Source organism: Symphalangus syndactylus, chromosome 1 (assembly GCF_028878055.3).
Source record: "Symphalangus syndactylus isolate Jambi chromosome 1, NHGRI_mSymSyn1-v2.1_pri, whole genome shotgun sequence".
NCBI lineage: Eukaryota > Metazoa > Chordata > Mammalia > Primates > Hylobatidae > Symphalangus > Symphalangus syndactylus.
Genome location: NC_072423.2, coordinates 128,218,733 through 128,231,335, shown reverse-complemented (window position 1 = coordinate 128,231,335; position 12,603 = coordinate 128,218,733). Strand labels below are relative to the sequence as shown.

The window sequence follows — 12,603 nt, the reverse complement described above, 5'->3', positions numbered from 1 at the left end:
CTGGTAGGTGGAGGTTCCAGTTAGCCAGGATCGTGCCACTATACTCCAGCCTGGGTGACAGGGCAAGACTCTCTCCAAAAAAAAAAAAAAAAGGCTTTAAATGTCACTTACTAAAGTTTTTCCTGGTTGTTCCCAGTTTCTTCCCCCTTTGTATCTTCCCTGGTACATACAGTTTCTTCTATGGTATATGGTTTTCTGGAATTTAACAGGTATGAGAACCACAGGCATTAGTCTCAAAATATGGCAACTTATTTGCTGGGGTTTGCGGTTTTAGGTTTTGGGGTTTTGTTGTTGTTGTTGTTGTTGTTGTATGGTCTTACTTTGTTGCCCAGGCAAATGTTGCAGTGGCTCTATCAAGGCTCAGTGCAGCCTGGACCTCCTGGGCTCAAGTGATCCTCCCACCTCAGCCTCCCGAGTAGCTGGGACTATAGGCAAGAGCCACCATGCCCAGTTTTGTATTTTTTGTAGAAGCGGGTTTTTGCTATGTTGCCCAGGCTCATCTCAAACTCCTGAGCTCAAGCGATCCACCTGCTTCAGCCCCGCAAAGTGCTGGGATTACAGGCATGAGCCACCATGCCTGGCCTTTGCTGGGGTTTTGAATTCTGAGAGCCATTAGGTCTATTCAAGCTCTACCACCCATTCAGCTGCATCATCTACAATATGGGACAAAATCAACCTCATGAATTTCTTCATGGACCCAGGAGGATGTTGTTGCAAGTGTCTCCCAAACCACATGGCATGAACCCTCAGAACAGCTGGAGTAGTCTTCCCTTGTGCCTTCTGGCCCTTAACCCATAATTTGGCCTCCTGCAGAGCTCTGTTAAAGCCATGCCCTTGACTGGAACATAGGCCGGCAACCTTGCATGGCCTTACCCAATGCACTGCCATCTGCTTGCATATGGATACTATGCACCCTCCGCCTCCTCTTTCATATCAGAATGCCACCTCTCATAGTCCCTTTCTGACTAGTTTTCTGACAGCTCTGCCCTTAATCTAAGTGACTTTGAGCAAATGACTTCATCTCTCTTGAGGTTTTTTGACCAGTTTGTAAAATGCTTTTCTCCAGGGCCTAGTGTGAGGATTAAAATGAGATGATGAATGCAAATTGTACCTGGTGGACACTTAATACAGGTGAGTTCACTTATCCCTCTTGTTACTGAAAGGGCCTACTCAGCCCAGTCTCCCTCTGTACTTCCTTCATCTCAATGCTACCTCTGAGTCTCTCTCATTCCTTCCTGTTCTTGGAAGCCACCTGGAGAAAAGTGACTGATGACATCATGGACCCTCTAGCCAGACTGGCTTCAAATCTTGGTTCTCTCTCTGGAATAATTTTGATATGAAACAAGTTGCTTTGCTTCTTTGTGCCTGAGTTTCTTCATCTGTAAAATGGGGATACTAATTCATAGGATTAGAATGATGTTTAAGGGTGCGGCCATTGTACCATTGCTGAATGTGCCTTGAACTCCCAAATGTTTGAAAGGGAACACCATAATTTTGACTGTATCATGTAAAAGTGATATCAAAGCAAAGACTTTCCTGAACCACTGACATTATATAACAGTAGCACTGAGGCTGGACAGTGGGGAATGGAGGGGGACTCCTTGAGATAAATGACCACCTCCTTCACTTTTTTTCTGAGACGGAGTCTCACTGTGTTGTCCAGGCTGGCCTCAAACTCCTGGGTTCAAATGATCTTCCCACCTCAGTTTCCCTAGTAGCTGGGACTACAAGTGCAAGCTACTGCACCCAGTCCTCCTTCACTTTTGATTTGCTCAACACCTAGTGGCATCCTGTGTTCTCATCCTATTCTTTCCTGCCTTGCCCAGGACCTCATCTTGTGATGACAAGAGGTACCAGGTCTCCTTGCCTCAGATTCCTTCTCCCACCCTTTCTTCCTCACTACAGCCTGTAACTTCCTGTAGCACAGCTCTGGCTCCTGCCTAGGGGTTGCTTCAGGGATACCTGAGGTCTCTTTCTGCCCTTCTTACGTAGCCTTTTTTTTTTTTTTAAGCAGAGACAACATCTCACTATGTTGCCCAGGCTGGTCTCAAACTCGTGGCCTCAAATGATCCACCTCCCAAAGTGCTGGAATTACAGGCATGAGCCACAACACTCAGTTTAGCTACTATTAATCCCTCCCTTATGCCCCATTTGTTCCACCACTGGATTCTCTGCCATCCCCTAAAAGGAGTCACCATTTCCTACCCTCAGAGCTTTGCTTCAGTCTCTTCTGCTGCCTAGAATTTTCTCCCTTCCAGTTTTAACATGTCAACATCCTGGGCATCCCAAACTGCCTCTCCATAGCCCTAACCTCCCCCAAGGGATTTCCTCTTATGCCCCCACTCTTCATTTCACACATGCTTACTGAGGGCATGCTCTGGTCCCAGAAGTTTTTTTGTTTGAGCCCCATAGTAACTAGGCAAATCTGCAAGCGCATGTCTTTCATGACGTGTTCTTTGTTGACTATTTTCTTTCCCCTGCTGGATTGTAAGTACCTTTGAAGACAGGCTGTGCATTATACAGCGTGTGGATTATTCTAGGTGAACAATAAAGTCTGCTAAACAGAATTTTTGGTGACATGTCCTTTCTAGGCCTGGCAACGACACCCAGGGCCTACTTCTTTCAAGGTGGTGAAGGCCTATTAACATAAGCCCAAGGTTCACAGGGCCTCAGCATCCTTGACCTCTGCACCTTTATGGAGTGAGAGTTAAATAGTAGCCCGGGACGGGTGGGTTAGTTACTGGTCAAAGTCAATCCTCCAAGTCAACTTGGCCCGGCCTAAAGTAACCAAACCCATGCAGAAAACTTGCAATTTAAAAATTCATCTTCCCTTTCTTCCTGGGAAGGACTGGGCAGAAATGCAGGCTCCAGGGTGGGAGTGGGGCTGCGACGGGAGGAGGCAGCGAAGTTCATTAGCCCCCTCATTTGGGGCAATAGGAATCCGTGTGGTGACAAACAATTGTCCTGGAGGATTTAGGGGGATTTGGCCAAGTGTCCCTGTGGGCCCCCAGCCTCCTCCTAATCCCGTCCACATTTCAGACTACTTAGGATCGCATTAAATGTCAAAGCCGGCGTTTAGGGAAATATCTACATTTCGTATGCATCGCTCGGATGAAAAGAAAAGCTGAAACGAACCTCGGAGCTTTTGGCGCGAGAGGCGCTCTGTGTGGTCCCGAGTGTGAATGGGAAGAGGGGGGCGGCGCCCCGGGGGCCTCCCCGCCCAGGAATGCAGGCCTTTCACATGTAGAAAATGCTAATGCTTTGTTCCTGCCTCGGCCTCCCGGAGGCGCAGAGGCGCCCGGCCGGATTGTCCCGCCTGCATTTGCATGTGAGCGGCCCCAGATCCCCGTCCCCACCCGCGGCCCTCCCCCACCCCAGCACGGCTGGCCGGGGACTTCTGTCCTCGGGCTGGGGCCGCCTGCAAACGTCCTCTGCCGTCATTTATTTCATCCCGGTTAAAGCCACAAATAGCTACTTTCTGAATGGATAGCCTTTCCCCTGGGGCCCCGGGCAGGTGAACATTTTTTACTCCATACTTGGGACACTGACACACACAGTTGTATCTGTAACAACCTCTGTTCCAGCGAGGAAGGGCACGGCGTTGGCTGAGCCATGCCCCGCTCCAGCGTCACATTTATGTCCTGTGACGAACACGCTGTATTTGGCGTGACACTAGGGACTCCAAACTACCCATTACGTGGTTCGTCTTCAGTTGCATCCAAGCGACCGCAGGTGGCGGGGCCGAAGGGGTAAAGGTATATTTCATGCACGTTTTACGGAAGAAGACACACCCCAGAGTTGAGGGGCCACCGGGGTCCTTCTCTGAGCACAGGCGCCCGGAGCGCAAATGCGCGGACTGACCGAGCGGCCGGCGCGCGGCGCCGGGCGGACTTAATCGCGGGCGCAGCGCGAGGCTCGGGACCCAGAGCGCCACCTACCGGCGGCACGGTCGGCGCAGCAGGCCCCAGAAGGGCGGGGGACGCTGTCAAGCCCAGGGGCACTTCAGCAAGGAGCCCCACCCGCCCTCCAGCTGAGCCTCAGCTGTGGCCCACATCCGGGGCCCAGAGCGCGGCGGAAACGCCGAAGCCCGGCCGGCAGGTACCCGCACGTCTCCTTCTGGCACCGTGGAGCTTGCGTCATTAATTCCGTTGCATGTGACTTATTTTCTTTCTTTTACTTTATTTTTATTTATTTCATTTTATTTTATTTCACTTATTTCACTTCAATGTTTTATTTGGTTTATGGTTTTACTTCATTAATTCTGTTTTCCCCATTATTTAATTAATTTTATTCTGTCTCAGTATTTGTTTCACTACTTTGTGGGTGAAGGGAAAGGGCGGATACCTTTTTTGTCTTATTTTTCGTTGTTGTTGTTTTTTGAGACAGAGTCTCGCTTTGTCGCCCAGGCTGGAGTGTAGTGGCTCGATCTCGGCTCACAGCAACCTCTGCCTCCCGGGTTCAAGCGATTCTCCTGGTGACCCGCCCTCCTCGGCTTCCCAAAGTGCTGGGATTACAGGCCTAAACCACTGCGCCCTGCTGGCCTGAATCATATTTTTTAAACCTCTTTCAGGTGCCTGCTGTAGGCAAGATACCTTGCCCAGTGTACAGGGCAGAAAAGAGATGACCACATAGTCCTAGGCTCAAGAGCCCCAAGCCAAACTGACAAACAACAAAGACCCAATAATTCAAACCAGGCTCCATGGAGGAGGTGTCATTTCAGGTGGGCAGATACAAAGGGATAGGAAGCTGCTTCACGTGCCTGGATAATAGGGGCCGTGTTCCAGATCAATACAAGGAAGGAAGAGTTCCGTCACACTGTGGAGAGTCTCTTGTGTTGGAGCGAGCTGTCTACAATTTGAGTTAGACCAGGAAGTTTTCAGGCCTGGGCCCTGATGGTTCTGTGGTTTCCATGGGAGGGCCTTCAAGGTTGTGACATCTGCCCCCCATACCATGTACAGTATGATGTGCGTTATGTATTATTTTGAGGATAGGGGAAGATGATTCCCTATTTATTTGCTATCAGTTCTCTAGAAAGCGTAATGAATTGCATTTCTGAATATTCACCTTATTTTCCCCCAATCTTTAATTTTGAAAAATATTAAGTATGTAGAAAAGATGGATGGCTGGGCCCGGTGGCTCACGCCTGTAATCCCAACACTGGGAGGCCAAGGTTGGCGAATCACCTGAGGTCAGGAGTTCAAGACCAGCCTGGCCAACATGGCGAAACCTCATCTCTACAAAAATACAAAAATTAGCTGGGCATGATGGTGGGTGCCTGTAATCCCAGCCGCTCAGGAGTCTGAGACAGGAGAATTGCTTGAACCCCAGAGGCAAAGGTTGCAGTTAGCCGAGATCACACATTTGCACTCCAGCCTGGGTGACTGAGCAAGAATCTGTCTCAAAAAAAAGGATGGAAAAGTCACTTAATGAAACTCTTTATGTCCTAGATCCACCAATTGATTCTTTGCCAGCATTTACTTTAGCATGCTTCCTCTCTCTCTCTCTCTCACACACACACAGAAACACACACACACACAAACCTGTATGTATTTCTTTTCTTTTTTTACTGAATTTTTTTTTTTTTTTTTTTTTTGGAGACGGGTCTCCTTCTGTCACCCATGCTGGAGTGCATTGGTGCGATCTCAACTCTCTGCAACCTCCGCCTCCTGACTTCAAGCGATTCTCCTGCCTCAGCCTCTTGAGTAGCTAGGACTACAGGCACGTGCCACCACGGCCGGCTAATTTTTTTTTTTTTTTTTGAGATGCAGTTTTACTTTTGTTGCCCAAGCTGGAGTGCAATGGCACAATCTCGGCTCACTGCAACCTCCACCTCCGGGGTTCAAACGATTCTCCTGCCTCAGTCTCCCGAGTAGCTGGGATTACAGGTGCGCACCACCACACCTGGCTAATTTTTCTATTTTTGGTAGAGATGAGGTTTCACCATGTTGACCAGGGTGGTCTTGAACTCCTGACCTCAGGTGATCCGCCTGCCTCAGCCTCCCAAAGTGCTGGGATTACAGGCGTGAGCCACCGCGCCTGGCCTAATTTTTATTTGTTTATTTATATTTTTTTAGAGACGGAGTCTCGCTCTGTCGCCCAGGCTGGAAGTACAGTGGCGCGATCTCAGCTCACTGCAACCTCCACCTCCCAGGCTCAAGCAATTCTCCTGCCTCAGCCTCCCGACTAGCTGGGACTGCCATGCCCAGCTAATTTTTTGTATTTTAGTAGAGACTGGGTTTCACCATGTTGCTCAGGCTGGTCTCGAACTCCTGAGCTCAGGCAATTCGCCCGCCTCGGTCTCCCAAAGTGCTGGGATGACAGGCATGAGCCACCATGCCCGGCCTTAATTTTTGTATTTTTAGTAGAGACCGGGTTTCACCATGTTGGCCAGCCTGGTCTCGAACTCCTAACCTCAGGTGATCCACCCGCCTTGGCCTCCCAAAGGCCTCAGCCTCCCAAAGTGCTGGGATAACAGGCATTAGCCACCACCCCCGGCCTACTGAACTTTTTTTTTTTTTTTTTTGAGACGGAGTCTCGCTTTCGTTGCCCAGGCTGGAGTGCAATGGCACGATCTCGGCTCACTGCAACCTCTGCCTCCCAGGTTCAAGCGATTCTCCTGCCTCAGCCTCCCAAGTGTCTGGGATTACAGGCATGTGACATCATGCCTGTCTAATTTTGTAGTTTTAGTAGAGACGGGGTTTCTCCATCTTAGCCAGGCTGATCTTGAACCCCTGACCTCAGATGATCCACCTGCCTCGGCCTTCCAAAGTGCTGGGATTACAGGTGCAAGCCACTGCCCCCGGCCCCTGCTGAACTTTTTTTTTTTTTTTTTGAGATGGAGTCTGGTTCTGTTGCCCAGGCTCGAGTGCAGTGGCACAATCTCGGCTCACTGCAACCTCCACCTCCCAGGTTCAAGCGATTCTCCTGCCTCAGCTTCCTGAGTAGCTGGGATTACAGGCGCCCTGCCTCAGCTTCCCAAGTAGCTAGGATTACAGGCACCTGCCACAATATGCAGCTAATTTTTGTATTTTTAGTACAAACGGGATTTTACCGTGCTGGCCAGGCTGGTCTTGAACTCCCGACCTGAGGCGATCAGCCTGCCTCAGCCTCCCAAAGTCCTGGGATTGCAGGCGTAAGCAAACACTTTGGGAGGCTGAGGCAGGTGGATCACCTGAGGTCAGGAGTTGGAGACCAGCCCAGCCAACAGAGTGAAACCCTGTCTCTACTAAAAATACAAAAAGCCGCGCCACTGCACTCCAGCCTGGGTGACAGAGCGAAACGCTGTCTCAAAAAAAAAAAAAAAAAAATACAGAAAGCCGGGTGAGGTGGCCAGCTCCTATAATCACAGCTACTTGGGAGGCTGAGGCAGGAGAATCGCTATAACCCGGGCAGCAGAGGTTGCAGTGAGCCCAGATCGCACAACTGCACTCCAGGCTGGGTGACACACAGCGAGACTCCCTCGCAAAAAAAAAAAAAAAAAAAATTGAGGCCAGGCATAATGGCTTACGCCTGTAATCTCAGCATTTTGGGAGGCTGAGATGGGCAGATCACTTGAGCTCAAGAGTTCAAGTCCAGCCTGGGAAACATGGTGAAACTCTCTCTACCAAAAATATAAAAATAAAATAAAATTAGCCAGGCATGGTGGCGCTCGCCTGTACTCCCAGCTACTAAGGAGACTGAAGTGGGAGGATCACTTGAACCCAGGAGGCAGAAGTTTCAGTGAATCGAGATGATGCTACTGTACTCCAGCCTGGGGGAGAGAGCGAGACCCTGTCTTAAGAAAAAAAAAGCCTTTTCACAAGATGGCGCCGAAAGCGAAGAAGGAAGCTCCTGCCCCTCCTAAAGCCGAAGCCAAAGCGAAGGCTTTAAAGACCAAGAAGGCAGTGTTGAAAGGTGTCCACAGCCACAAAAAAAAGAAGATCCGCACGTCACCCACCCTCCGGCGGCCCAAGACACTGCGACTCTGGAGACAGCCCAAATATCCTCAGAAGAGCGCTCCCAGGAGAAACAAGCTTGACCACTATGCTATCATCAAGTTTCCGCTGACCACTGAGTCTGCCAAGAAGATAGAAGACAACAACACACTTGTGTTCATTATGGATGTTAAAGCCAACAAGCACCAGATTAAACAGGCTGTGAAGACGCTCTATGACATTGATGTGGCCAAGGTCAACACCCTGATTCGGCCTGACGGAGAGAAGGCCTATGTTCGACTGGCTCCTGATTACGATGCTTTGGATGTTGCCAACAAAATTGGGATCATCTAAACTGAGTCCAGCTGCCTAATTCTAAATATATATACATATATATCTTTTCTTTTCTTTTTTTTTTTTTTGAGACGGAGTCTCGCTCTGTCGCCCAGGCTGGAGTGCAGTGGCGCAATCTCGGCTCACTGCAACCTCCGCCTCCCGGGTTCACGCCATTCTCCCGCCTCAGCCTCTCCGAGTAGCTGGGACTACAGGCGCCAGCCACCGCGCCCGGCTAATTTTTTGTATTTTTAGTAGAGATGGGGTTTCACCGTGGTCTCGATCTCCTGACCTCGTGATCCGCCCGCCTCGGCCTCCCAAAGTGCTGGGATTACAAGCGTGAGCCACCGCGCCCGGCCCATATATATCTTTTCACCATAAAAAAATAAAGAGAAAAAAAAAAAAGGGGCCGGGCGCGGTGGCTCACGCTTGTAATCCCAGCACTTTGGGAGGCCGAGGCGGGCGGATCACGAGGTCAGGAGATCGAGACCACGGTGAAACCCCGTCTCTATTAAAAATACAAAAAAATTAGCCGGGCGTGGTGGCGGGCGCCTGTAGTCCCAGCTACTCGGAGAGGCTGAGGCGGGAGAATGGCGTGAACCCGGGAGGCGGAGCTTGCAGTGAGCCGAGATTGCTCCACTGCACTCCAGCCTGGGCGACACAGCGAGACTCCATCTCAAAAAAAAAAAAAAAAAAGTCCGGGCCCGGTGGCTCACGCCTGTAATCCCAGCACTTTGGGAGGCCGAGGCGGGTGGATCACGAGGTCAGGAGATTGAGACCATCCTGGCTAACACAGCGAAACCCCGTCTCTACTAAAAACACAAAAAATTAGCCACGCGTGGTAGCGGGCACGTGTAGTCCCAGCTACTGGGGAGGCTGAGGCAAGAGAAAGGCGTGAGGCCGGGCGCGGTGGCTCACGCCTGTAATCCCAGCACTTTGGGAGGCCGAGGCGGGCGGATCACGAGGTCAGGAGATCGAGACCATCCTGGCTAACACAGTGAAACCCCGTCTCTACTAAAAATACAAAAAATTAGCCGGGCAAGGTGGCAGGCGCCTGTAGTCCCAGCTACTCGGGAGGCTGAGGCAGGAGAATGGCGTGAACCCCGAGGGGCGGAGCCTGCAGTGAGCCAAGATCGGGCCACTGCACTCCAGCCTGGGCGACACAGCGAGACTCTGGCTCAAAAAAAAAAAAAAAAAAAAAAAAAAGAGAAAGGCGTGAACCCAGGAGGCGGAGCTTGCGGTGAGCCAGTATCGCGCCACTGCACTCCAGCCTGGGCGAGAGCAAGACTCCGCAAAAAAAGACTAATATCAAAATCTCCCTTCTAGGAAATTACAAACATTTTCATTTCTCTTAGATACCAATTGGAATGCCTTCCTGATGACTTGCTGTTGTATATCTTCGCTAGTTCTGAAGGCCACAAGTCAAGATCAAGGTGCCGGCATGGTCAGGTTCTAATGGGGCTCTCTTCCTGGCTGATAGATGCTGCCTTCTCCCTGTGTCCTCACTTAGTCAGGAGAGAGGGCCAGGAGGACTGGTTTGTCTATTTTCTTTTTTTTTTTTTTTTTTTTTTTGAGACAGGGTCTCACTCTGTCGCCCAGGCTGGAGGGCAGTGGCACGATCTCGGCTCACTGCAACCTCCGCATCCTGGGTTCAAGCGATTCTCCTGCCTCAGCCTCCAGAGTAGCTGGGATTACAGGCGTGCATCACCACGCCCAACTAGTTTTTGTGTGTGTGTGTGTGTATTTTTAGTAGAGACGAGGTTTCACCACATTAGCCAGGATGGTCTTGATCTCCTGACCTCGTGATCCACCCGCCTCAGCCTCCCAAAGTGCTGGAATTACAGGCATGAGCCACCACGCCCAGCCGCTCACCCAACTAATTTTTGTATTCTAAGTAGAGACGAGGTTTCACCATGTTGGCCAGGCTGGTCTCAAACTCCTGGACTCAAGTGATCCACCCACCTTGGCCTCCCAAAGTGCTGGGATTACAGGTGTGAGCCACTGTGCCCAGCTGGTTTCTTTAAAAGTTTGCTCTTGCAAACTCTTGCCAGGCGTGGCGGTGGGCGCCTGTAGTCCCAGCTACTTGGGAGGCTGAGGCAGAATGGCGTGAACCCGGGAGGCAGAGCTTGCAGTGAGCTGAGATTGTGCCACTGCACTGCAGCCTGGGCGACAGAGCGAGACTCCGTCTCAAAAAAAAAAAAGTTTGCTCTTGCTTTTCTGTCTATTTAGCTCCTAGCACTCCTATCCCCACACTGCTTCCAAAACAATCCAATAAGGAAAGCACAACGACATCCAAATTTCCCTTTGTAAAAATGGCGTGTTTTCTAGGTTGAGAAACTCCGATTTCCATTTAATTATTGTGGCTTTCATTAGCACTGAACACCAGAAAGAGAGGAATCTGGGAGATTTGGGAGATGGCTGCAGATGCAGGCAATGGCCAAAACACTGGTTAGAGGAGCCCTGTTAGGATGAGGAGATGCAGCACAGTGTTGAGAAGTGGTTAGTGTGGCTGCTCTTGCTTGACTCACATCTGGTGAAATGCAGGGTGGACAGCAGTCCTGAGGTGGGGATTAATCCATCATCATCTGGTGGGGGCAGATTTTTAAGGTCCTCTATCTCAGATAGGGTTTAATGTCAGGGCAGGAAAGGAGCATAGATAGGAAAGGTTGTAAACAAAGAAGTCTTCGGCCAGGCACAGTGGCTCACATCTGTAATCCCAGCACTTTGGGAGGCCGAGGTGGGTGGATCACCTGAGGTCAGGAGTTCCAAACCAGCCTGACCAACATGGAGAAACCCCATCTCTACTAAAAATACAAAATTAGCTGGGCATGGTGGCGCATGCCTGTAATCCCAGCTACTCGGAAGGCTGAGGCAGGAGAATCACTTGAACCCAGGAGGCAGAGGTTGCGGTGATCCGAGATTGTGCCACTGCACTCCAGCCTGGGCAACAAGAGTAAAACTCCGTCTCAAAAACAAAAAACAAAAACAAACAAAAAAGATCAAGACATTGAGACCCGCCGGGTGCGGTGGCTCACGCCTGTAATCCCACTACTTTGGGAGGCCGAGGTGGGCGAATCACAAGGTCAGGAGATCGATACCATCCTGGCTAACACGGTGAAACCCCGTCTCTACTAAAAATATAAAAAATTAGCCGGGCGTGGTGGTGGGCGCCTGTAGTCCCAGCCACTCGGGAGGCTGAGGCAGAAGAATGGCGTGAACCCAGGAGGTAGAGCTTGCAGTGAGCCAAGATCACGCCACTGCACTCCAGCCTGCGTGACAGAGCAAGACTCCGTCTCAAGAAAAAAGAGATTGAGACCATTCTGGCCAACATGGTGAAACCCCATCTCTACTAAAAATACAAAAATTAGCTGGGTGTGAAGGCAGGCGCCTGTAGTCCCAGCTATTCTGGAAGCTGAGGCAGGAAAATTGCTTGAACTCAGGAGGCGGAGGTTGCAGTGAGCCGAGATCGCACCACTGCACTCCAGCCTGGTGACAGAGCAAGACTCTGTCTCAAAAAAAAAAAAGAACAGTGTGAAAAACTTTGAAAATCACAGGATTTTGTGATCAAAAACCTGAAGTCACATGCAGCCCCTCATTTGGGCTGTAAGCCCCTCACAGGCCCCAAAATTGGGGCAGCTGTTGTGGAGCCCAGTATTGCTATGACAATTGTCCCTTCAACTTAGAGTCTGATGCTCTGTAGAACTCTGAGTATGGGCTTTATCTGTCTATCTGTCTGTCTATCATCTATCATTTTTTACTACAATCCAGGCTAGACTAATCATTAAAATAGAGAACAGGATTCTTGGAGGAGATGACAAGCTGTGGTCCCTCCTTCACTGATTCCTGCAGTAAAATTCATAGAACAAAAGGATTCAAGGCTGGACGAGGTGGCTCACGCCTGTAATCCCAGCACTTTGGGAGGCCGAGGCAGGTGGATCACTTGAGGTCAGAAGTTTGAGACCAGCCTGGCCAACATGGAGAAACCCCATCTCTACTAAAAATACAAAAATTAGCTGGGCAACTGTAATCCCAGCTACTTGAGAGGCTGAGGCAAGAGAATAACTTGAACCCAGGAGGCAGAGGTTGCAGTGAGCTGACATCCTGCCATTGCACTCCAGCCTGGGCGACAAAAGTGAAACTCCATCTCAAAAAAACAAAAAGCACTTTGGGAAGCCAAGGCGGGCGGATCACCTGAGGTCGAGAGTTCAAGACCAGCCTGACCAACATGGAGAAGCCCCGTCTCTGCTAAAAATAAAAATACAAAATTAGCCGGGTGTGGTGACGCATCCTGTAATCCCAGCTACTTAGGAGACTGAGGCAGGAGAATCGCTTGAAACTGGGAGGCAGAGGTTGCAGT

General features: G+C 50.3%; 1 protein-coding gene and 1 long non-coding RNA gene across 2 annotated transcripts in view; both read left to right on the top strand.

Annotated features, from left to right (window-relative positions):
- Positions 1-3,881: 3,881 nt before the first annotated feature.
- LOC134731820 (uncharacterized) overlaps positions 3,882-12,603 on the top strand; it is a 32,890-nt gene continuing 24,168 nt past the window's right edge. The window contains exon 1 of the long non-coding RNA XR_010114423.1: positions 3,882-4,098. This is a non-coding gene — a long non-coding RNA (uncharacterized lncRNA). The remainder of the gene's footprint in view (positions 4,099-12,603) is intronic.
- Positions 7,779-8,300, top strand: LOC129485518 (large ribosomal subunit protein uL23-like). Its single transcript, XM_055284720.2, has one exon. The coding sequence runs from the start codon at positions 7,803-7,805 to the stop codon at positions 8,265-8,267; it is 465 nt and encodes a 154-aa protein (XP_055140695.2). The 5' UTR covers positions 7,779-7,802; the 3' UTR covers positions 8,268-8,300.

Bases quoted from the DNA above. Each gene is read 5' to 3' on its own strand.
- LOC129485518 (XM_055284720.2), top strand. From the start codon at position 7,803: ATGGCGCCGAAAGCGAAGAAGGAAGCTCCTGCCCCTCCTAAAGCCGAA.